The sequence below is a fragment of the Cervus canadensis genome, chromosome 15 (genome assembly GCF_019320065.1).
Source record: "Cervus canadensis isolate Bull #8, Minnesota chromosome 15, ASM1932006v1, whole genome shotgun sequence".
NCBI lineage: Eukaryota > Metazoa > Chordata > Mammalia > Artiodactyla > Cervidae > Cervus > Cervus canadensis.
The window spans coordinates 15,300,874-15,327,132 of NC_057400.1; the positions used below are offsets into that span (position 1 = coordinate 15,300,874).

Sequence of the window (26,259 nt, forward strand, 5' to 3'; positions counted from 1 at the left end):
TTTTCTCTAACCTTTCCTTGTGCTAAGCCCTTTCCATGAATTATCTCTCCATCACTAAAGTCCTCTGACCTCAGTACCATTAGAGCCCATCTTACGTGGTAGTGAGCAGGCCTGTGATGCCTCCTCACTGTTGAGAGCTGAGTGATCAGCCTGGCATGGACTTGGGGTGAGAGAGGTGGGCAGGGGAGGCTTCTCCAAGGAGGTGCACCTGAACTGCCTTTTCATGTAGACATTTCACGCAGGCACAGTTGAAGATGGTCAGCATCTGCAGTTGTACATGCATTTGAATGTTCTGTTACTCCTCATCTTCAAAGTCATGGATCTGCAGTGCAAATTGTGATGCGTTTGATTTTGTGCTGGGGCTTCCAAATGACCAAAGTGCCGAGACTTTGCACAAACCAATCGTGTGGTTTTGATGTTGCTATATGTTTTGTTTTGTTTCTGGAAGGTCACGTAAGTAGCTAGGTATAGTCTGGGAGTCTGCCCAATGAGCTGGTCTCCAGGAAACGGACTTGGATTTAGCATCCAACTAACCTTGGGCACTTAAACCTGCTTGGCAAATATTACCTTTGTCTCCTTTGTCCTTGTGGATCTTTAGGAGACAGTTTTCAGGTAGTTTTGGTTAGGAGCTTATGGCGGTCAGGAGAAAGTGAAAGTGTAGTCGCTCAGTCATATCCAGTTCTTTGTGATGCTATGAACTATAGCCCACCAGTCTCCTCCATCCATGGGATTTTCCAAGCAAGAATACTGGAGTGGGTTGCCATTTCCTTCTCCAGGGGACCTTCCAGACCCAGGGATAGAACTCTGGCCTCCTGCATTGCAGGCAGACTCTTTACCATCAGAGCCACCAGGGAATCCTGGAGATCAGGAGAGGGAGTAGCTAAAAATATAGGGGAGAGATTTTGGCCACTGCTGTCTCTTCTTTCAGTACTGAACGAAAGACAGATGTCCAGAGAGACCCTTTGGTTTACATGAAAGCATCACTTATCAGGAAAATAAAATTTCTCCATACCCAGCCTTGTGTAGATTCTATTTAAAAATATAAAAGGGATACCTGTTACCAAATAATGATTCCCAAGCATTATTTGAAAGATAAACAAGTAAGACCTAGCCACAGCATGTGGCCCGTAGGGGTACCAAGTGGAACTTGGGTTTGGACTTAGTCAGTGTTCACTAAACACTAGTGCAAGAGCCAAACCTTGGAATACATCCTTTCTGTGAAATACCTCCTTGAATCCTCACAGCAGCCCCATGAAATAAAGCACTATTACTTTCAACCATTTTACACATGAAGAGACAGGTTCAGAGAGCGTGTGTTACCTTGACTGAGACCTGTAACTAGAGAAAATGCATTATCATTGGACCTCAGATAATCCACGGAGAGAAGCATATAACAATTTCTCACAGTTACAGAGCTAGGAAATGATACAGTCAGGCTTAGAAACCCGGTCAACCTGACTCCAGAGCTTGTGTTCTTAATCACTTTGCTGTCCGGATCACTTTGTGTTGATGATCTATCTATTGGATAAACTGAGGTTGACTGGTTACTCAGACTCCATCCTGATTGACTCCATCAACTTGGCTAATGAAAACAAGTCAGAAAAGTGTCAGTTGGGCATGCAATCTCCTGGTTTGGGTTATCCTGGATATTCCACTTGAGAGAGAGAGAGAGAGCCTGGAAACTGACCACAGCCATGGAATCTGCCTAACTACCTTTTGAAAAACAAAATTTTTCAATTGGAGTGTAGTTGCATCATGATGTTGTATTAGCTTCTGCTGTACATCATAGTAGATCAGCCATGCATATACATATATTCCTCTTTTTTGAATTTCCTTCCTGTTTAGGTCACCACAGAGCAAGTAGAGTTCCCTGTACTATAGAGAAAGTTCTCATCAGTGTATATATGTGAATCCCAATATCCCAGTTCTTCCCACCCCTTTCTATTTTGCAAATAAGTTCATCTGTACCCTTTTTTCTAGATTCTACATACATGCACTGATGTCTAAGAACTACCTTTATCTACACTTAAGGGATTCTTTGTCAACTACTCCACTTAGGGGTTTAAAACAATTTCGTTCCTCCTTTCACACAGAGTGAAAATCTGAATAGTTTAACTGAACTCTGTCGATACCTAGGGATGTCCCAGTCCTGGAGCTTCATCTCTTCTCTCTTCCTTAGTATTAGTTCAAAAGTTAAATTTTAGAGCATGTAATTTAGAGCTCTATTTAGAAACGCTCATTGATGGAGTCAAGCTGCAGCCATGGAGATGTTCTGTCATCTGGAATATCCTCATTACAGTCCAGGCTTCTGAAGACAAGCTGAAGTATCAATAAAACATGCTGCTTCCTCCTGAGTTGAGCCTTTGCACTTGAATGCATTCTTGCAGTGTCTCTCTTGTTCCTGTGCTAAGGAAATCTAAGTGGGCAGAATGAGGGGGAGTGTGGAGCTGGGGGAAAAGCAATTTAGTGTGGTTAAGTGCCAGTGTGTGGCAAGACCATAAGCCCTCACAAGTTCACAGAATGCCCTTGGTGGTGACAAACTCTCTCTGCCTATCCTATTGTCATTCCATCCTCAAGTATGCTATTTGACCTTAATACATCTGCTACATTAGAATGTCACAGGTAATGAGTACACAGGAAGCAAGAAGAAAAGTTGTTTGTTGACAGAAGGGACAAAGAACTGTTGTTTTAGTGTTTGCAAGTGGTGCATTTCCTGTGATCCTAATTAGTGTGAGGAAGACTCATTGCCAAGAAGTTGTGCGGTATTTGCTTAAAATTCATTATGAACTGGTGAGGCTTTGGAGAGTTAGCCCAAAGTGTTTATTTTATGTGTACTGAGATACTTAGTTGCCAGCAGGGCAGAAGAGCTGGTGCAAATTGTTATTCAGATATAATTAAACCTAGGTCACATTCGAGTCCATTAAGCAACAGCCTCAAATCCTTTTAATTAATGGGTTCAGATTGGTAGGTCTGAAGGAGCTAATTAAATTTCTTTTTCCAGGATTTTCTATTTAAATAGACAAGCATTGTGGTTCCTGCATTTCCTCCAAAGTTATTCTTTGCAGTTTAGTGTTGATGACAGTGTCAGCGCTTCATGGCAGGCCCTGATTTTCAGAGGTTAGGAAATACTATGGTCTCTGGTTAAACCAGTGGAGACCCCTGTCTGCATCTTTCAGGATCTGGAAACCCTGTGCTTTCCTGAGTCCAGCCACAGCCTGATAGAGGTCCTTTTTTCCCTGGAGAGCCGTCACCTCCTCCCCTAAATCTGCCGGGGGTGACAGATCACAGAGATCAAAAGCCTCAAGGATAGTATCCCCTGGATTCTTCATGTTTAATGAAGCTGGGATGTCTTGGAATAGATCTTCCCACCAGTTCCTTCCTTTCTTCTACTGTTGTCAGTTATCCCCCAGCCCTAAGCTGCATGCACAGGCCATACCCTGTACACATAAGCTCTTTCTGACAATCTAACTCCTGTTAGCTACATGTTGTACAGTTGCTCAGTCATGTCTGACTGTTTGTGACCCCATGGACTGCAGCATGCCAGGTTGTTCCCTGTCCTTCACTATCTCCCAGAGTTTGCTCAAGCACATAGCCATTGAGTCAGTGATGCTATCCAACCATTTCATCCTCTGTCATCCCCTTCTCCTCCTGCCCTCAATCTTTCCCAACATCAGAGTTTTTTCCATTGAGTTGGCTCTTCGCATCAGGTGGCCTAAGTATTGGAGATTCAGCTTCAGCATCAGTCCTTCTAATGAATATTCAGGGTTGATTTCCTTTAGGATTGACTGGTTTGTCTCAAGAGTCTTCTCCAGCATCACGGTTCAAAAGCATCAGTTCTTCGGTGCTCAGCTGTCTTTTTGGTCCAACTCTCACATCCATACATGACTCCTAGAAAAACTATAGCTTTGACTAGATGGACCTTTGTCGGCAAAGTGATCTCTGTGCGTTTTAATATGCTGTCTAAGTTTGTTATAGCTTTTCTTCCAAGGAGCAAGCGTCTTTTAATTTCGGGGCTGCAGTCACCATCCACAGTGATTTGGGAGCCCAAGAAAATAAAGTTAGCTACATAATAAGATGCAAAATCGGGGCCTCCAAATGGTGGGGGAGATGCCCCTCATACCAGACAGCTTCCAGGATCCGGCCGCCGTGTTTCCCACCCCTCTGTGTCTCTGGCTCTTCTGCTCCAGGAGAAACGACCCCCACCAGCAGAGGGAGCTCAGCTGGCTTCTCAAAGCTTTTCCTCCACAGTTCCTTCCCCTGCGGATGTCTCTGAGAATCATCTCAAGGTCTACAAGTTATGAAAGGTTATTCTTCCAAAACAACAAAGCACTTCAGTATGCTGTTCTGTGCAAAAGAACATACAGTTATAGGAAAAACCTGAGATTTTAGTTTCTTGTCCCAGAAAATTCCCTGCGGGGCCTTCCTGCCTCTTAAGTATGGCCAACGTGGGCCACACTGGATTAAGCCCTGGCATTGGGTGCCCAGCACATACATGCTTTATCTTCCAGTGTTGCCTGGGGAACCCAGCAGCTTGTACTCAGGGCTCTCTAGACAGAACCATTCCAAATCATCATTCAATTAAAGCTGCAGAGATAGGATGGCTGAGGAGAGGACTCAGGAAAAGAGAATCAAGCATCCAGCCATGTCCAAGCCAGCAGCTTCCTTCACTTTTGGGGCCTAGCCCAATGTGATGGCGGAAGGAAAGGACGCTCTGGGGCCCAGTTATCCTTTGCCACTGGCCGTGCCTCAGAGACTGGAGAGATTTCAGGAGCAGCTCCATCATGTAGCTAGGGAGATCTCACATGTCACCAAGACCAGACTCAGACCCTGCCCGTCAGGACGCACAACCCCCAGCGGTGAGAAACACCCTGGGAGGCGGGTACACAGGGAGGGCTTTCTATGTGATGATGCTTCATTTCTGGTCCCAAATCAGTGCCACTGAACTGCAGCAAGTTCCTTTTGTCACCGGGGCTCTGGGCCGCCGCGGGCTCTACAAGGATTCTGAGATGTGTTTTTGCTGCCATCTGTTGTCTGCTGTGGGGACAACTCAGGGTTTACTTGCTGGAGAGGGAAAGCCTGGCCCAGTCACAGCTCCACATCCTCTCCCCACATCAAGAAGAAAATAAAAACCAAGATGTTGATGTCCCCCAGTGAAAACCCCATTATGAAAACCCGTGTTTGCTGACCTACCATCATTTCCAAGCAGCTCCATGGGAACTGAAATCACACTGCCGAGCGACCTTTCTGTCCCTGTGCCCGGCATCCCTGAAAGGGCCTGTTGTTCCTTAGGTTCAATGAAGAAACCTTCTGTTTAGTTAAGCAAGTGTTTTTCCAGTCGTGTCTCCTGTTGCATTACAGAAAGATTATTGTTGAGTCTTGAGTTTTGTTGTTGTTTTTCTTTGAATACCCCCGCCTCCCTACCCCCTCAACTACCCACCCCGACTCTTATTCCTTTCTTTTTTTTTTTTTTCCACAAAGGAGTGAAATTCCTCATGACCTGAGCACCTTCCTGGGCCTTTAAAGGTCCCTGGTCCTGTTTTTCAGGTCCTCTTGTAAGCCGGCTTCTCATCACCCCAGCTCCCCAGGGCCTTGGAACTTCCCAGTCTCAGTGGCGTCCGCACAGGCGTGGAGCCCAGAGGAGACCCCTGTGAGCCAGTCCCGCTCGATGTGTTGACGTGTGATGTTCTTCTCTGTCTTACAGCTGTTTGTTGGGCTTGGGTTCCCGTACGAGGGCCCAGCTCCCCTGGAGGCCATCGCAAATGGATGTGCTTTTCTGAATCCCAAGTTCAACCCACCCAAAAGCAGCAAAAACACAGACTTTTTCATTGGCAAGCCAACTCTGAGAGAGGTAAGCATCTATAAAACTCAATTCTGCTTTCACTCGTATGAATGGTACCTCTTTATTGAGTGCTAGGAGCCCATTTGAACCTCAGAGCCTTGGACGGTAGGTATTGCCAACTTCATTTCACATACAGTAACTCCCCTACATACGCACCTTCAAGTTTTGAACCTTCAAAGATGCGAGCGTATGTTCACGAATCAATCACTTGAGTTCACGTGCCTGGGATGCAGTCCCGTGTGCTTGCATCTCTCCAAGCAGTTGTGCTTTTGTGTACTTTGCAGTATTCTGTAGAGTACAGTAGGATAGTATCTTTATTTCAAGCCCAGGATGTGCAGAAGCAAGCATAAAAGCAGCAGTGATGTAGCTGGTACTTGCCTGTTCACTTGATGTCAGCCCCTCTATGCCAGCTCTTATACTTTCTAAGATACTGTACTATAAGATTAAAAGTGTTTTCTTTACTTTTTGTATTTGTTTTTACATATTATTTGTGTGAAAAGTATTATAAACCTATCACAGTACGACTGTATAGCCAATTGTGTTGGTTAGGGACCTCGGTTACCTTTGTTGAACTTAACAAACAAACTAGATTTTCAAACGTGCTCTCAGAATGGAACTCATTTGTATGTAGGGAACTTAATACAGTTAGGTGGAAGGAGGAGGGTGTATAGGGACTCAGACATGGAGGGCTTGATTACGTCCCCTCACTAGGTAGTTTCAGAGGCAAGATCCAGTCTAATTTCCATCCATCTACAAAATGTGGGGTCTTTTCACCCTACCCCATCTCCATCTTAATTTGAATGGATATCTCCAGCCTTCTAATTGGCTGCACTCTATTTTTCTGAATGATTAGTTTATGGAATAAAAAGAAAATCAACTGGTTAACAGGTTTTTTTAAACTTTTTATTTTGTATTTTGGTTTATAGCCAATTAAAAATGTGGTAGTTTCAGGTAAATAGCAAAGGGACTCATGTATCCGTTCTCCCCCCAACTCCTGTCCCATCCAGGCTGCCACATAACATTGAGCAGAGTTCCATGTGCTATACAGTAGATCCTTGTTGGTTATCCAAACTCCGTAACTATCTCTCTCCTCCGTCCTTTCACCCGGAAGCCATAAGTTCGTTCTATAAGCCTGTGATTCTCTTTCTGTTTTGTGAATTCATTTGTAACATTTCTTCTTAGATTGCACATATAAGGGATGTCATAGAATATTTCTCCTTCTCTGTCTGACTTACTTCACTCAGTGTGACACTTTCTAGGTCCATCCATGTTGCTGCAAATTGCATTATTTCATTCTTTTTAATGGCTGAGTCATATTCCATTGTATATGTGTACCACATCTTTATCCGTTCCTCTGCCAATGGGCATTTAGATTGCTTCCATGTCTTGGCTATTGTAAACATTGCTACAATGAACACTCGGGTGCATGTATCCTTTTTGATCATTAATGGGTATTTTTAAAGGACCTACTCTCTGTGATGAGCTTTGGGGAATAAAAAGTGGGCTGTGGCGTCCTTCCTTAAAGAATCATCATCCTTAAGAGAAGTGACGTATCAGAAGTGACTAAATAGTGTGCCTGGTATTTTAGTTGACTGTCAGCCAGCACCACCCTGAGAAGCAGTTCTGCTGTTGTTTGAACTGTTTGCCGAAGCCTTATCTGAATTGCCTTCAGGGGTTCTTTTGAAAACCCACGACGGGGAATGAATCACTGTTGAAGGCAGTTGGATTCTATTTGGGACAATAAACAAAAGTGCATGTGAGTGACCAAGCTGGGTATTTCTATATCTGGTTAGAAAACAAGCATGTGCAAGGAACAGTAAGATCAATTTCTTATTATTTCGTATTTATTTAGTTAGTAAGTGGCTCTGCGGGCTGCTTGCGAGGAGGAAACCTCTAAGTGTTGAGTTGTCCCAGTGCCCCTATCATTCAGGACAAAAGGATGATTCTGCTGTGCAACCCTCCCCACCCCGACCCCCAGACATGTTCTTAAAGCATACTGCTTTCAACTCTGCTACTTTCAAACCTTTATAGGACAATTCTCCTGAAACGCCCCCAGTGAATAAAGCACGTTTTCCATGATTACTCTTTACCAGTCAGAGAGCTGACCAGTTAATAGAGTTGATTATTTTGAGAGTTCTTTTCTTTGACCCTCCCCATCATTGGTGAAAGGGCCAAAGGAGATGGGGAAAGATCAGCAGGACCACAGATTATCCTGAAAAAAGATGGACCTGTGACCAGATAACCTCTGACAAAGGTTAATGGGCTGTGTCAGTGAGAGAGTGTGTGTGTGTGTGTGCACGCGCGCGTGCGTGTTTGCCTTCTTTTTCCTTCTGCTAATATTATGAATTTGAATTCTTCATTTTGGAGGGGCGAGGGGGAGGTCATTCCTCAGGAATATTTAATGCTCAACAGTGTTTGGACTTCACATGCTGTGGGAGGCACCAGGGCACAGATCAGGAACCTTCAGCCTTATTCTTTGAGAACTTATTCTTTGGAAAATTTCGAAAAGATACTCTCCAGCAGTGAGAACATCTCAATTTAGGCATCTGTGCTTTAGCCTATGACTGATTTTGAAACTTTGGAGCTCTGGGGAAAAAGTGTGGGTTATCAAGTCATTCCTCTGTTTTCATTTGAGTATAGGAAACTTGTGAAGTTCTATGTCTGCCTAAATTGGATAATTATTTGTAATTTTCAGTATTTTTTTCCACTTTTTGCAATAAATTATACGCAATGAAAAATTATGATTCTAACCTTTTTTGAGTGGGCAGTTCACTGGAATTCAGCACATTTGCAATATCATGTAATCATCACCACTCACTACTATCTTTTAACATTCATTGTTCCAAACAGGAACTCTGTACATTACTAATAATGCCCCATTCTCCATTCCCCTAGCCCTGAATAAAATAGTAACCACTACCCTACTTTCCGTCTCTTACCTCTCCTAGGTACCTAATATAGGTGGAATCTTGCAGCACTTGTCCTTTTCTGACTGGCTTATGTCACTAAGCGGGTCTTCAAGGTTAATTCATGTTGTAGCATGTGTCAGAATCTTGTTCCTCTTTAAGGCTGAATAGTACTTCATTGTATGAATGGACCACATTTTATGTATCCATTCATCTGTTTATGGACACTTGGGTTGTTTCCATTTCTTGTCTGTTACAAATAATGCTGCTGTGAACGGGGGCATACAGGTATCTGTCTGAATCCTTGCTTTCAGTTCTTTGTGGTATATATACCTATGGGCAGAATTGTTGGAACTTGCTTTTTATTTATTTTTAAATAATTTCAGTCTTATGGAAAAGTTGCAAAAATAGTACAGAGTTTGGTTATGTGCTTCAGGCAGCTTCCACTAATGGCAACATATTATAAAACTACAGTGTAATTGTCACAACCAAGAAATTAACATTGGTACCCTAGCATTATCTAAGCTACAGACTTTGTTTGGATTTCACTAGTTTTTCCACGAACATCCCTTTTCTGGTGCAGAATCCCACATGGGCTTTACTTGTCGTGTCTCATTAGTCTCCTCCAAGCTGTGACAGTTCTTTAATCTTTTACTGTCATTTATGACCTCGACATTTTTGAGTACCAGTCAGTGATTCTAAACACTGTCCCTCAATTTAGATTTGACTGGTGTTTTCTCCTGATTAGTTTAAGGTTAGACATTTTTGGCAAGAATCCTGCAGAAGTGATGTGACCTCAGTGTATCCTATCAGGGGGCTAGTGATGTCAGTGTCTTGTTACTGATGATGTAACCTTGATCACTTGGTCAAGGTCATGTTTGCCAGCTTTTCTCCACTGTGAAGTTACTAATTTTTTCTATTTTGGGGGGAAGTACTTTGAAACCATGCAAATATCCTCCAACTCTTTTTTTTTTTTTTTTAATTTTTTAATTGAAGGATAATTGCTTTACAGAATTTTCCAGTTTTCTGTCTTACATCAACAAGAATCAGCCATAGGTACACCCATGTCCCTTCCCTCTCAGACCTCCCTCCCATCTCTCTCCCCACCCTACCCTTCAGCCTGTTGTAGATCCTCCAACTTTTGACCATTTATTTTTACCATGTGTCAGTAGATCTTGCTTGCAACCATTATTACAGTGGTATTCTAATGGTGATTTTTCCATCATCTTAAATTTTTTTTTTTTTTAAGTGCGTGGAAAGCAAAGAAACCCATCTCTTCTTATTGCAGTTTCTATATACAAGCCTTTGGGAAATGAGTTATCAAAAGTGTTTTAGATTGGTACCTTCTAGATCATTAGAATTAGATAATAATTTAAATTTTGATTCATGAAGATTTTGATAGCACTGTGTTGCAACTGACTACTTTTTCCTGGGAAAAAAAAATGTAGGCCCCCCTCTTAAACACAATCTAACCCTTTCCCAGTGTGTGATGTGATGTAATGTGATGATACATAGATCAGATCAGCCAGGCTGCAGTTGCTGAGTGTGTTCATCCTGTCAGTTGCATTCCTTTAGTAATTTACTTCTTTGTTGAGATGATAGAGGGTTTTCATCCTTCACAGCATAAAAGGGGAAGAGGTGTTGGAGCTGTCACCCAGGCATTTGGTTCCTCCTGTTCCTTCACATGGTCCCACCAGTGCTGGAATGAGACTCCAGTTAGCGTGGCACTGGCGGAGCCTTTCAATAGCTGCTCAACGAGTGACCTCCCACAGGTGACTCCATCAGCCATGGGCCCCCACAGGAGGGCTGGGAGGCAGAGGTCAGCTGACAGATGTTCACTGTATCCCCACAGGGTCTGTGGTACTAAGTTACTACATTAAGGGAACTTATCAAGACACATTTCCTGTTCCCAGGAGCTCAAACTGATTTGGAAGCTTGATAAGAATGATGCTTAATCAATGGGAATGCGTAAGGAAATAACTGAGTACATTAAAGAAGGCTAGTTAACTTGGAGTGTTGCCAGGTGGTGGGTAGGCTGGGTTAGCTGAGATGGGGATGGTGGAGGAGCTGTGCTTTAAGAGAAAAGAAGAGGTGGGTTTCAAGTTTGAGAAACATGAATGTTGATGAGTTGGAGGGAAACCCCAAGCAGGTCACTTTGCTTTATGCAGGAGGGCAGGTTCCATCTGATGTCCATTTCCTTCTCTGCCGGAGACGGTGCAGAGAGCAGGCTGATAGCCAGCGACGTGACTCAGCTTTGAGAGGAGCCAGTGAACCTGACCTCATGGACACGTGGGCCACCGCACTCTGCTCTTTCAGCTCACAGAATCCCCCTGATCAAAGATGCTTTTAGTGCTCACTTCGGCAGCACATATACCAAAGATGCTTTTAATTGGGAAGGAGCTATCAACACTTGTACAGATTTCTAAGGGTCAAGAATCCCTAGAAGGTATCGTTTTTTCCCCCTCAACAAATTGAAAAATTCTAACCGAAGCGTATATAATTGCATAGCCATCTTTTTGTGCCCTAGCTAATCTTTTGCGCTAAGCAACAATTGATCCATATAAATGCATCATATAAATTGTATCTATGTCTCATCTTTGCCTTCATTTGAAGAGAAGTCTAAATTTTTCTTAGTATTTAGGGGGAAAAAAGCTTTGTTTTTATTTTTGCATTGGACCCATTTTTATTTTTTGGCGGCATGTGGGCTCTTTGTTGCTCCACAGGGGCTTCTCTCTACTTGCTGTGTGCAGGCTTCTCTTGTTTTGGAACACAGGCCCTAGACCTTATGGGCTCCATCACCCTGAGACATGTGGGATCTTAGTTCCCCAACCAGGGATTGAACTGATATCTCCTTCATTGGACCCCTTTTTAAAACCATACTCTGCATACTTAGGAAAAGAAGTTCCATGTGCCTTAAGTATAGTGTGGTTGGTTCAAGTTATACTCTAATATGAATTGTATTTTAATCTTTATATTGGGAAACACATTAGCAGGTTCTTGATCATTATTCTGACATTTTATAAGCCATTGGAAATTCTCTGGCTCCAGGGTTTCCTCTTCTACAAAGAGAACTCATGTTCTTCCTGGAGATTTAATGGCCACTCTGAAATAATGTCTCATAGTTAATAAGATTTTCATGACTTTTACAAACTATATACTTCAGTAAACATACTAATGGATATACAATGAAGTGTCTCAAACCAGATGGTTCTCAATAAATTAACAAGGAGTGTAACATTCAGATGGGGAATAAGGCATCACAGAAAGCCTTACTCATAAAATTAAGTAACCCTCCATAAATGTAAATGAACATGATAATAATGGCTCAGCATTTCGTATCTTCTAAGTGCTTAGAGCAACCTTGTAAATAAGCAGGGACCTTAAGAGTCAGAGGGGAGACAGACTGCTAAGTAGTGACATTGATGGCAACTTTCATTTACCCTGATTCAATTGGAAGAATTAATTAGTTGGTTCTCCAGGTCACAAAATGAAAATGGTGTGACATTTTGCTCAGCTTCAGGGAAGGTCTTATACAGACATACATTCAGTCCTGCAATTTTTCTTTTTTTAGGTTAGCAAGTTTTTAAAAAATGATGAAAAGGCTGGTGTTTACATTGAGCTTCTTTTGGTCTTTGTTTTAAGAACTCAGGAGCATCTTTTAAAATTGTCATCTTCGTTTTTTGTCAAAAGGTAAAACGTTGTTGAAGGATCTGGATTTGAATCTGCTCTGTTGCTTTCTGGCTATGTAGCCCTGATGAATTTTAAACCCCTCTAAACCTGAGAATCCTCACTGTTATACGGGAAACCTGATAATAATGTCTGCATGGGTGATGAGCACAGTGCCTGGCCCAACGAGGGGCTTCGGTGATATGTGCTCAATCTACAATATGTGCTGAAAAAAAAGAAAAGGATGTTCCCCCAGCTCTAAGACCCTGCGGTCACTCTCCTTTCACTGAGCACACAGATGAGCAAAAAGAAGAGGGTGCGTGTCAGATGGATGGGGAACTGCAGGCTAGCAAGAGGTGTGACTCTGGCAGAGGCAAAAATAAAACCTAGGATCCCTGCATCTAGAAGCGTATGAGTGGGGGCCAGCGAAGGCTCAGTAATTTATCTTCTCCCCCCTTCCCCACCACCAACTATTGCCTGCACACCATTCATGTGGTAAGGCACAAAGAAGAGTGATCAAAAGCAAGATGGAGAGCTGCCCATTGAATCCTCCAGTTCTCTGAGTATACTGGGGTCTGAAGGAGAAAAGAGAACCAGCCCCTTCTTTTACGTGTATTATTACATCTACTTTTCTGTCCCGAAATGAATTCATAAACAGTATGCCCTGCTAACATATATAATTTTTTAAAAGGCTGATTCTCTAACTCTAATATGAAAGAGAAATAAAAGGAAAACACTGTGCAGAAAGGTAGAAGATATTTTGTGTATACACAGTCCAGAAATGCTATCCCATACCCACGAAAAAGCACCCTGGAAGGCAGCAGTGGTGTCTCTGCCTCCTTACAGTGAATATGTTTGTATTTAAGAGGAATAAGATGTTGAGTTGAAGCTGGTCAGCCCTTTTTGCTTATCATTGCCATCAGGAAAGAGAAGGTAAATAGAAAGGTGCCTACGCATAGATACGCAGATATACACAATTAGCATTACTGTGACAGCTTCAAATATGGACTAGTTAGGGTACATTGTCCTGGAGACCCAGCGCTTCTGGGTGGCATTGACTTTACTGCCTTGATTTTTCTGAAACAATAATGACTCGTTGGTGAAATTTGAATAAAACAGAGCACAAAGGCTCTTTGATTTACATAGGCAGTTATGTTCCTGGAAAACTCAATGTGTGTTCAAATTGTGCCAAAGAGTGGATTCTGTGAACCCACAGGAGAGCTGGGGCGGCATGTGAAGGTCTGTGGGGAGTGGGCAGCTCTGCCCCATGCAGGACTGTTATCCCATCTCAAGGCATCTGGCATCCTTGGTCCTCAGCCAGGGACTAGGAAAGCACCCGCTGACCCAAGAACTCAACATGTGCTCACAGAGTCTAGAATGCTGTCTTTATATCACACCATTATAGGGATACAAGAATAAAGGTGGGAATGAGTCTGAGGGGTAAATTTAGTTTTCTTAAAAACTGGATTTTTCAAGAACTGGGAGTTACCAATATTCCTCTGGGTCTCTTTGGTTGCCCTTTGTTTTTAAAATAAAACCTCCTTTAGAACAAAAGCTGCCTTTCCTGGCTTTTCTCATCACACATTGTCTTTATGACTGTTAAGTTTCCGATGTTCTGCTAATGATTATTCCAAAAATTCTGTTTTTCCTGGTTTTCTTGTTTCTCTATTTGTCACCTTTCAGATGTGCCATTACGTGTCCCTTTATGACTTTAAAACCTGTAATGACTTTATTGTAATTTTATCATGTTTATCTGTCCTAACCAGTATTTTATAATAGATACTAGTTCCATCTAGGTGATTTTCAGGACTGGGCTATAATTGAGGAAATAATGTTCATTATTTCTTGGTGTGATTTGAGGGATTGAGCAGCCACTTGTAACAGCCTCCACATCACCTGGTTATGACACTGTAACTCTTTCTTCCAAATGGTATTCAGGGTATGGAGCATCACTGGACCTGCCCTGTGGGTCTTAGGCAGGGCCATGACCCACATCTCACTCTCCAGGGACCCCCGGACGCCTAGGATCCCCTCTAAAGTGCCCAGGATCCAGGCCCAGAGAGTCTAAGACAGCCTGGCTATGTGTCTTTTTTTTTTAATATATATATTTTTTAATTAAAAAAATATTTTTTCTTTGCCTGAGACAGGTCTCAGTTACAGCACTCAGGATTGTTGATCTTCGTTGTGTTAACATCTTACATGTCACAGTCTTTTAATTGTGACATGCAAACTCAGTTGTGGCATGTGGGATCTAGTTCCCTGACCAGAGACTGAACCCCAGGTCCCCTGCATTGGGAGCCTGAAGTCTTAGCCACCGGACCACCAGGGAAGTCCCCATGTGTCTTTTTAAATGTCCCACGTGAACCTGATGGGCACCCACAGGCCCTAGGGGTGCTACCAGCCGGGCACACCAACAGCCTTGGTTTCCTTACCTGAACCCATCAGTGCTGTGTGTGCGAATCCAGAGAGTATGCATATCCAGTCCTGACCTAGGAGGGCCCAGTGGATGTCCTGCTGGGTCAAAAACAGAGAAGCTACGGAGCCCTCCCCCGTTTATTATTATCTGTTTATGGGGTTGACTTGGCTTCCCAGGTGGCGCAGTGGTAAAGAACCCATCTGCCAGTGCAAGAGAGGTAAGAGGTGCAGGTTCGATCCCTAAGTCAGGGAGATCCCCTGGAGGGAGGGCATGGCAACCCACTCCAGTATTCTTGCCTGGAGAATCCCATGGACAGAGGAGCCTGGCAGGCTATAGTCCATCGGGTCGCAAAGAGTTGGACACGAATGAAGCGAGTTAGCTTGCATGCATGCTTATGGGGTGCTTAGGAGGTTTCCATTGTCAGGAGGAAGAACAGAAAATGACTTGTTACCTACACAAGTCCAAGTCTGAATCATAAAAAGCATTACACTTCACCTGGCACAGAAGGCTGAAAAAAGTCAGTGTTTGTGAGACTGAGGTTCTGTTTTTCCTTTTCCAGCTGACGTCACAGCATCCTTATGCTGAAGTTTTCATCGGCCGGCCACATGTTTGGACCGTTGACCTTGGCAATCAGGAGGAGGTCGAGGATGCCGTGAAAGCGATTTTAAGTCAGAAGGTTGTTTCTTTTATTCCATCTTCTCCATTGATAATGTGAACGGGATGGTGTGGAAAGCATTCCAGGCGCTTCGTTTGAGTAGTTAGAACATTTCCATGTCAGCTTAACTCTGGCATTAGAAAACAGCCCAGTTGAAGGGCTGGCCTGCGGATTTGGTGGATGTTCCATGACGTGGAAATGGAGCTGGTGTCCAGATGAGTGCGGATTCTGCAGATCTTTTGACATGACTCCTGGGTCCCATGAACGGTAGTAGGAGCTTGAATTGTTACTTGAGTCTTTGACCTAATTATGTAGCTCTCCTAAAGATCATAAAAGATAGTCCTGCTCCCCTGCAAAAAAAAAAAAAAAAAAAAGTGAGAAGGATAAGGAATAATTAAGGAATTACTGGGAAAAGTTTTTCTATAGCATCTATTTATTTGGCTTTTCTACCTATGCATCTTATAGAATTTTATATAAGAAACTAACTTCTCTGGACTTTTCCTGATCAGTTCAGCATCATGTATTAAATACCTACTGTATGCAGAGCACTTTCTGAACCACTGTAGGGGATGCTTACTTCATAAACATAAAGGAGGCTGGTTCCACCTAGGATCCAACGGCACCCCCTCGGGCAGTTACTTAACCTCTGAGCCTCAGTTTCCTCATCCTTAAAGAAGGATAGTTTCATCCTTTACAGGTGCTTGAGAAGATTCAATGAGACAATGAATATAAAGTGCTTAAAGGTAATGTCAGCATCATAATAAACATTTAGTCAGTAGTATGAAGGCAGTCCCAGGTGGCGCTAATGTAAAGAACTCACCTGCCAATGCAGGAGACATGAGAGACATGGGTTTGATCCCTGGGTCAGGAAGATCCCCTGGAGAAGTGCATGGCAACCCACTCCAGTATTCTTGCCTTGAGAATCCCATGGACAGAGGAGCCTGGCAAGCTACAGTCCATAGAGTGGCAAAGAGTTGGACAGGACTGAAGTGACTTAGCGCACACGCACACATGAAGTCAATGTTAGTATAACATATGCAATAATATTCTTTTTTATTGAAGTGTAATTGATTTACAATGTTGTGTTTCAAGTATACAGCAAAGTGATTAAGTTATCCATATATAAATTCTTTATCATATTTGTTTTCCATTATGGTTTGTCACAAGATATTGGATATAGTTGCCTGTGCTATACAATAGGACCTGGTTGTTTATCCATCCTATATGTAATGGTTGGCATCAGCTCGCCTCAGCTCCCAATCCAACCCTCCCCTGCCCCCTTTCCCCTGGCAACCAAAAGTCTGTCCGCTATGTCTGTGAGTCTCTTTCTGTTTTGTAGACAAGTTCATTTGCGTTGTATCTTAGATTCCACAAATCAGTGATATCGTACAATGATATGCCTTTATATGACGTGCTTCACTTAGTATGATAGTCTGTTGGCTGTTGGGTCCATTCATGTAGCTGCAAATGGCATTATTTCATTTTTGTGGCTGAGTAATATTCCAGTGTGTGTGTGTGTGTAAGTAACATATATACCATGTCTTCTTTATCCACTCTTCCATTGATGGACATTTAGTTTGTTTCTATGTCACGGCCATTGTAATGCTATAATATTCTTATTTTTGTTAGTGATAGTCTTGATTTTCACTAGATTGTAAGCAACATGGGCAGGAACTGTATCTGTCTCACTGCTGTGTTCTCAGGACCCAGCATAATGATGTACCTCACAGATGCATGGGAAGCGTGGAGGGAGTGAGGATAGATATTTGCAAATCACCACACTAAGGCAAAGGATGTTTGGTGCCAAGACCAACATGCCAGAGATTGAGAAGTGTCTGGCTTCTCTGCTTCTTTTTTTTAATTGAAGCGTAGTTGATTTACAATATCTTATTAGTTTTCTGTGTACAGAAAAATGATTCAGATATGTGTGTATACTTTTTTTCATATTCTTTTCCATTTTACTCTATTATAGGATATTGAATACAGTGCCCTGTTCTATACAGTATAGGAGCTTGTTGTTTACCTATTTTATATATAGTAGTTTGTCATCTCAAACTCCTAATTTATCCCTCCCCACTCCTTTTTCTCTGGTAACAGTAGGTTTTTCTGTATCTTCTCTGCTGCTTATAAGGACATCAGGAGAATACAACATTGAGTTAAGTCTCAGAGGATGAGTGGGGATCTGCAAACCTAAACTGAGAAGTGGGTTCAAGAAGATAAGAGTTGGAGGCACAGTGAGAGTCACGGGGAAGAGTCTAGAAAGGCATGTATGCCGGGAGAAGTCACCAGTTGGCCCATGTAAAGGACCATCTGACCCCTTTGAGAAATAAAATGTGTACCCCACAAGAGCCAGTTTCAGCTTCCTGAGAACATCTCCAGGGACAGGAGCATTCCAGTGTTGTCCATGTCCCTTTAGAGGGACTATACTTATTGAGCTCTGGGGTGACTGCTCAGAGCTTCCCATCAGTGATGTGTACAATCACATCTCTGCCTCAACAGTTTAGGGCAGAAGTTCCCCAGACCTCTGGTGGCCAAGCCGAGAGATGGAGTGCCTAGTGAGGCTAGCTGCCTCAAGTGTCTGCCACACGTCTGGATCTTCCCCACCAGAGGGGCCTCCTCATAAAGACTGAAAGCTCTTCTTTCTTCAGCCTCAGAGTCCTCTAGGGTGTTAGCTTCGAGAGCTGCCATAACAAAGAACCACAGCTTGGTGGTTTAAACAACACAAATTTATTCCCTCACAGTTCTGGAGGCCCCAAGTCTAAAGTTAAATGTCGGCAGGGCCATGCGCCCTCTGAAGCCCCTCTTGGAGGGTGCTTCCTTGTCTCATCCACCTTCTGCTATTCTTGGCTTGTAGCTGCAACACTTTAATCCCTGTCTCTGTTGTCACGAAATGGTCTCCATATGTGTGTCTCTCTGTCTTCTCCACTTCTTACAGAGACATCAGTCATATTGGATTAGAAAGAAAGAAAAGAAAGTGAAGTCGCTCAGTCGTATCCGACTCTCTGCGACCCCATGGACTGTAGCCTACCAGGCTTCTCCATCCATGCGATTTTCCAGGCAGGAGTACCAGAGTGGGTTGCCATTTCCTTCTACAGGGAATCTTCCCAACCCAGGGACCAAACCCAGGTCTCCCGCATTGCAGGCAGACGCTTTACCCTCTGAGTCACCAGGGAAGCCCTTACTGGATTAGAGGACGCCCTAAATCAGTATGACCTCATCTCACTTGATTCTGTCTGTTTGCATCTCCAGATAGAGTCCCATTCACAGGGTTAGGACTTCAACATATCTTTTTTGGGGGACAGTTCAACCCACAACACTTAGTTAAGTGTGCATGGCCTCAAAAAGGAGTAGTTCAAAAGTTAATGTACAGACGAAAATCTTGGGTCATAAAGTTCAAAACCTTGTAGCTCATAGATCCGTTTTGTCAGACAGAAATCTCGTAGGAATGCCTGACACATAAAGCAGTGAGTGGGTGCTGAGTTCTGTCCACTCCTAAGCGAGCACACTCCATGGAACATCTACTGTTCCATGTTTTAAAACCCTTTCCCTTGGTGGTTTGAACAACACAGATTTGTTTAAATAATTTTAAACTAAGGACACTTAACTGGTGTGGGGGAGGGTGTTAATTATAATAGATGATATGTAGGGAGAAGCTCTTTCTACACATGTAAAATCTCTCTATACATCTTTATGAGCCTTATCTCATTTAATCCTTCTACAGATAAGAATATTAAGGTTTAAAGAAATTAAGTAATTTACCTAAAATCGCACAACTAGTAAGTAGTAGGACCTGGATAGAAACTAGTATTTTGGCTGGTTTATTAAGATGAAATTTAAGAAGAAAAACAGCATGAAATGAAGTAAAGGAAAAGTTGAGAGTTAGAAAGAGAGATAAAATAAGGGATGAGAGTAATACAAAAACAATTGTCATTATAACCCTTAAGCTTGTTATAAATGTGTCAGAAATTTGGTACCAAGATTTCTCATATTTAATTACAAGATTTTAGGTTACATGACACTCAAAAAAGCAAGAAAACATGACACATCATTAAGAGAGGACTCTGTCAATAAAACCAGACCCAGAGATGATCCAGATGTTGGAATTATCAGACAGCAAATTTTAAATGCTGAGACAAATATATTAAAATGTTTGATGGAAAAAATGGACAGCATATGTGAACAGATGGGGGATTTCAGCAGAAATGGAAAAAGGAATTTTAAGCCAAATGAAAAAAATACTAGAACCGAAGGTACAGACAGTATCAGAAATGAACTCTTTCACTGGATTTATCAGCAGACTGTACACAGCAGAGGAAAATAATCAGTGAACTTAACAGCTTGTCAGTAGAAATTATTGAAATTAGAGAAACAAGATAAAAAGAGGGGGCATATAAGATGTGTGGAACAACATCAAACAACCTAACTTAAGTGTGATGGGAATCTTGGAGGAGAGAATGATCAGAAGAAACATTTGTGAAAAGATGATGGCTAAGAATTTTCTAAAATTGATGAATGACATCAACCTACAGATCGTGGGAGCTCAGTGAAGGCCAAGCAGGATAAATATGGAGAAAAACACAGTTAGGTACATTGTAGCTGAACTGCCAAAAATGAAAGATAAGGAAAATAATCTTGAAAGCAGTCAGAGAAAAATTTATTACATTCAGGGGAATGACAGTATAAAAGACGACCAACTTCCTATTGGAAATAATGGAGACCATAGAAGATTCCATAGGAGCCAGAATATGTAGAGCCTTTAAAGAGATCACTATAGGGATTATGGATTTTATTCTAAGTATGATGGGTAGTTTTGAACAGTGGAATGGCATGACCTGTCTTACATTTGAAATCATCAAGAGAAATTACATGAAGTGTCTAACTTAAAATTCTCGACTTAGTAGATAGAGGAGATAAGACTCAACCCGTGGTCTTCTGCCTTCTAAGACCGTCTCTCATTGACTGGTGCCAAGCCACCAGTCAGGTGGGGCCATGCAGGGGTTAGCTGATCTCAGATTGCAGTTCCCGTAGAAATCCACACTCTGACTTAGAACGCTGAGTGATGCCAGAGGAGAGAGGACATCGCACAGGAAGGAAGAAGGTAAAGAGGAGAAAATGAAGGACAATGTGGGGGATAGGGACAGTTTCCAAGGCCAGGAGGGACTGCGTGGTGCAGTCTGCAGGCATCCTTCCTGTGGCCATGATTAACAGTCCTTCCACCAGGCGGGATGATCAAACACTCCCCCCTGCTTCTCCATAACTGGCCCTATTTGGGATTCTCAGTGACTGGTGCGGTTTCACATTCCCTTTCATTCCATTCCCCAAAGAGGCCTTGACTTTCCCTGAAGGACTGTTATGCAGAATGCTCTCTCTCTCTCTCTCTCTCACGGACACACACACACAAAATGTGTGCAACAGATCTAACATCAGAGACTAGCCAATGCTCGATATTCCTTAAGCTGCAGAGCTTTCCCACACAGAGGGCCCTGTTCCCATCCACAGCAAGATGGCTCATGGAACTTACTGGCAGCGATGGCTTAAGAATATAGTTTCTTTTCTTTTTGACTTTTCCTTTATAGGAAAATTGGTTCCTTATCTTTTAGAACAGTGAACTGGCCACAGAGCAAGCAATGAGTCAGCATCCCTTTGGTTAACCTGGGTTTGGTTGGTAGGGTGACCTAGGAAGAGCCGTTTTTCTGTGTTTATTGCATGAGCTCTTTGAATTAATTCACTTTCATTTCTAATGGATGCCCTTTGGAATATGTTGTAGGAATGACCTTTGAGTGTTTAGTATGCTTCCTACCGCATAACTGGATCTGTTGGTGGCATGACGCATGGTCACTGATGTTTGGTTTATCTCACTCTAGAAATCATACTTATCCCTTTATAAATGAAACCGATATGCCAAGTCCTCTATTGTATGTTTTTTGTTGTTCTTATTCCTCCATATATTTTCCAACAAACATGGGGGGAGACATATTTCTAGCCAATTAGAGAAAGCTTCTGGAATCACTCACAGGTTGGTTAAATAAATATTCTTTAAAAGAAAATAAGAAGTATACATTGGGTGTAAAGGACTAGAGAGGGCACAGCAAGTGCAAAAGCTTGAGATGAAAAGATGCAGGCTTGGAAGATGTAAGTCAGTTAAAGAATTTTGTGGTCGTCTGAGATGAACTATCTAGGGACAAAAGGACCTTAGTTCTTGCAAAATAGTCCTGCCCTGGTATTACAGTACTTATGGCTCTGCCTCTTTTGGAGCTCTCTGGGTGGATGAGGGCAGCCATGGCTGTGTGATATGTCATCTAATTGTGTATTCAAAGACACGTTATGAAAGTGACAGTGATAGATGATGAAGATTTTGAATGTAATGTATGAATCAACACAGAAAACGGGAGAATATGCCTTGCGCCCAACTGCTTGGCTTCCCCCAGATGAGTATCTTCTCTGTCAGTTTCCCATTTTCATCAGGCTTCACCTCACGGATGTTTTGTCCAGGCCTCCACCCTGCAGATTTGAGATAGGCAAGTGCAGACTTAAGAGGGACGTGGTGAACGTGCCAACTGCTGTTGGGTTCTCTGAAGCTGTAAAAAATTGGATTACTGGTGATTTTCTCCCAAGTGTAATGTCCATTTCAGGTTAATAATGCCAGACGGCTGCCCCTGAAGACACGGACCTCAGAATGTTGGCGTAGGCGGTGCAGAACTCCAACCCACTTTTCTTCCCTTTCCGTCAGTATCACAGTGCTGATCAGATTGCCTCCCCCACCCCAGTGAGGCACCTTCTGCATTACTTGCACGCTCAGATAAAGTCCAGGCTCCTTGGGGTAGAAATCTCAAGTCCTTTGTGGAAATCCAGTGAGCTCCTTCCTAGCCTAGCTCATTAGACTCCATGATCCTAGTTCTGTCCTCCCACACTCCTTCTTTCAAGTCTAATTTCCCACTACTTGCCTCCCCGGAGAACATCTTCCATATCTTGGCCCTCCCTCAGTGTTGGCTTGCTGAAATCATAGCTGGTCTTAAAAGCCCAACATTAGCAGAAGTTGGCTTTGACCTTCTAGCCTCCTGGAACCCTCTTGCTGAAATCTCTGTGATGCGTCGTCACTGTTTTTTGCTCCATGAGTTCTTTGGGTACATATTCACCTACTAATACAAAAGGAAGTTTTTTGACTGTTGTGAAGTCAGGCATGTGAACTCATCACATGCCTTTCTCAGGGGAGGAGGCCTGCGTTCATTCACCAGGTGTTTGCTGGTTCCAGCTGAGCCCTGCTTCTCAGCATCAGGATACAGCTGATCTGCAGCCATGGATGCTGCCCCATAGATCTTACCTTCCAACAACGGACACTCTGTACCTCTGGTTGGATGCCTTCCATGTGTTAGACCCTGAACTAAGCACTTTACTTTTTCCCTCGATGTAATATTCATCACAGATCCCAAAGAATGGATTTTTCTTATCATCATTTCACACTTGAAGGATCTGAGGCTCAAAGATGGTAGTTAATTTGCTCTGGGCCCCACAGCTGATAAGGAACAGGGAGGTTGTGAAGACAGGTCTGCTAATTTCCAAGTTCATGTTCTTAGCCCCTCACCTGACTGCCTGCAGGCATTGGCACCTGAGTGTGGGTGAATCAGTGGAGAACTGGGAACAGATTACTTGTCTCGTGTTCTCCTCTTTCATGATCTGTTCTGTTTCTGCAGATTGAGCCATACATGCCGTATGAATTCACATGTGAAGGGATGCTACAGAGAATCAATGCTTTCATCGAAAAACAGGTAAGACTCTCCTAAGTCCATCTGTCCTCGCCATTCCCTCCCTTCTGGTACCCCAGGTAACTCGTGAACAAGTAAAAGCTCACCATGTTTCTGTGAGATTTTCCTGACTTGGAGGATTCCGCAAGCTAGATGAGGGCTTTTTGAAATTCTAACATGTGAACTGCCATGGTCACCCAGAGGAGTCTGGTTGTTATTGGAGTAAAAATGTTCCTTGTGGGTGGAACGTCAGATGGATACTGAAGGGAGGGACTGGATGGTCAAGATGAAAACCTCCTTCACCATCAGACCTGACCCTTGTCCAGGAACCACACAAAGACTTAGATGGGGAGGGGGACAGAGAGATGGCTCAGTATGTCAGTGATTCCAAATAGGTAGGACTCTTCAGTGGTTTTCAAACGTTTTTAAAAATAGGATTCCTTTTCAAATGAAACTTTACTTGAGATCCAAGTATATAAAACAGATAAAAGCAAAACTTTACTTCCAGAGCTGGGGAGGGCTCCTCGGGTCCCACCACCCCCAACAGGGTTGGGACACTGTGTCTTGTGCTCAGAGAAGTAAAGGCCAAAAGTGCCGTTGCCATCGTTTTAAAACATCTTAATTCCTTAGGCTTCAAAAATAGCACAAAGCTAGAAATAGGCAGGCCGAGAGCCCCCATGGATAGGGGAATATGAGCTCCTTGACCAGATGCGAGAGATGAGGGACTCTGCTTCAAAGCAGGGCATCTTAGTGCAATCAAGAGATCTTGACACGTAGGCAGGGAAGACTCTGAAGGCTGAAAGTAGAAATGGCGTGTTCAGAGTGAAAGCAGGCGTGGACTGTAGGCCAAGGCAGGTTTCCAAGGAAAGATTTGAGGCCAGAGACTGTGGTGAGCCATGGACAGCCCTGAGTGCAGCCGCTGGACGGGGCCAGCCAGAGACAGAGGCTTCAGGGGCCCAGGCCTGATGTTCTGAACATTTGTTAATGGAAAGAGGGTCTACAGTGCAGCCCTCTCCTGGCGTTCCAGCCCCTCTGCTGAGGCCTTCTGGCTGTATCACTTGGATGTGTTAGTTTCTTCTGCTGCAAAATGAGGATGATACTAGAACCTCAAGCGGCTAATGTGAAAATGAGCTAGTACATATGAAGTGCTTGGAACAAGGCCGACACATATGCTCAATAAAGACACACTATTGCTGTTGCTTATTTAATATAGATTGTTATATTATTATGTGACAATGTTTTCTACAGTAGTATTCATCAGACTTTACCACAATAGCTGAGCACTTGAATCACTATCTCATTCACTCTTTATATGACACTTAACTCAAGAATGACAGTATCATCATCCTGACGGGGGCAGCCCTTTACATACAGACTTTACATCCCAACACATCATCTCATTTATCCTCACAGTAATCCTGGGAGGTAGCAATCATCACCCGTTCTCTGGATAACAAGAACCAAGAGTCTCGGTCGTAGGGCTCAGTCATGGAATGAGGGTTGGACGCTGGCTTGGTTTGAGCCCACCCAGGCTTGCGCCAACAGCATTGCTGGAGCCTCAAGCGATGACACTTGTCCCAGAGCTATACTTTCCATCTTCTTTGATCTCAAGAAGCTGCCAGCCCTTCCCAAAGGTGCAGACAGGGATGCCGTGGCCTGTGGCAGTGAGATTTTAACACATCACAGACTTTACTACCCTTCCCGGAGGCTGAGATCTTACCAGGATCCCTGCCAGAACCCACTTCCACCTTTCCTGTCTCAACTTCCTCTGAGGGAAAATGGTTACTCACCACCACATTGTAAAAAGACATTTTGAATTTTATATCAGAGTGTAGATGATTTACAATACTGTATTAGTTTCAGGAAACAGCAAAGTGATTAAGTTACACAGGTGCATTCTTTTTCAGATTGTTTTCCCATGTAGGTTATTACAGAATATTAAGTATAGTTCTCTGTGCTATACAGTGGGTCCTTGTTGATTAGTTTATATATATATATATATATATATATTAGTGTGTATATGGCTTCCCTGGTGGCTCAGTTGGTAAAGAATCTGCCTGAAATGCAGGAGATCCGGGTTCAATCCCGATCGGAAAGATCCCCTGGAGTAGGAAATGGCAACCCACTCCAGTATTCTTGCCTGGAGAATCCCATGGACAGAGGAGCCTGGCGGGCTACAGTCCACGGGGTCGCAAAGAATCAGACACAACTGAGTGACTGTCGCTGTCCCTAGTGTGTGTATGTTAATCCCAAACTCCTAATTTATCCCCCCGACCACCACCACTTTCCTCTTTGGTAACCATAAGCTTGTTTTCTGTTTATTGTCTGTGCGTCTGTTTATGTTTTGTAAAGAAAAAAAAAGTTCATTTATATCATTTTTTAGAATCCACATATAAGTGGTATCATATGATATTTGAAAAGACTTTATCATATTTATTTGAAGGCCATCTTTCTTCCCTAAGATTCTTGAATGCCAGCCAGTCCTTAGAAGTTATCATGTGACCCATTCTTTTTAAACCTATTACTAGATTTCCTTTCAAACAGGAAGGTCTATTTGTTCCCCAAATAGACCTTGTTAAATGGTCAGTGATGCAGGGCCACACCCAGTTTGGTCCCTTTGACATCCAAGTGCCTAGCCCTCTGCCTGGCAGGGAGAAGGTGCACAAACCTGAAAGAATGATTAAATGAATGAGGAGGGTAATGAGTGTGTGTGCATTTCATTCCTGTGTGCCAAGATCCAGGAGGCTCATCTGAACCCTAATGACTCAGAGAGACAATTAATAAAATTGTCTCCTACAAAACATGCTCATAAAATTGCCCTTTCACACTTCTCCTGGGTAGAGTTTCTTCTGCAGAGCTCTGCAGCTCACAGAAACCCAGGAGTTTCTTTTCTGCCTGCTGTTATTCATGCATCTGCTCTGGATTTGTCAACTGGAGGGGACTGCAGACTATGCCCGGAGTTGGGGAAGAAGAGGTGTCAAAGGATGAGTCCCTGTCCTCAAGTAGCTTCAAGGTCAGGATGATAGGCAGTGCTG

General features: G+C 43.1%; 1 protein-coding gene across 1 annotated transcript in view; it reads left to right on the top strand.

Moving 5' to 3' along the window:
- The window catches only part of MGAT5 (alpha-1,6-mannosylglycoprotein 6-beta-N-acetylglucosaminyltransferase), a 387,153-nt gene that overhangs the window by 337,165 nt on the left and 23,729 nt on the right, over positions 1 to 26,259 (top strand). Inside the window, exons 13-15 of the mRNA XM_043488382.1 lie at positions 5,702 to 5,848; positions 15,387 to 15,503; positions 23,174 to 23,248. Coding sequence (XP_043344317.1) covers positions 5,702 to 5,848; positions 15,387 to 15,503; positions 23,174 to 23,248 — 339 coding nt within the window. The remainder of the gene's footprint in view (positions 1 to 5,701; positions 5,849 to 15,386; positions 15,504 to 23,173; positions 23,249 to 26,259) is intronic.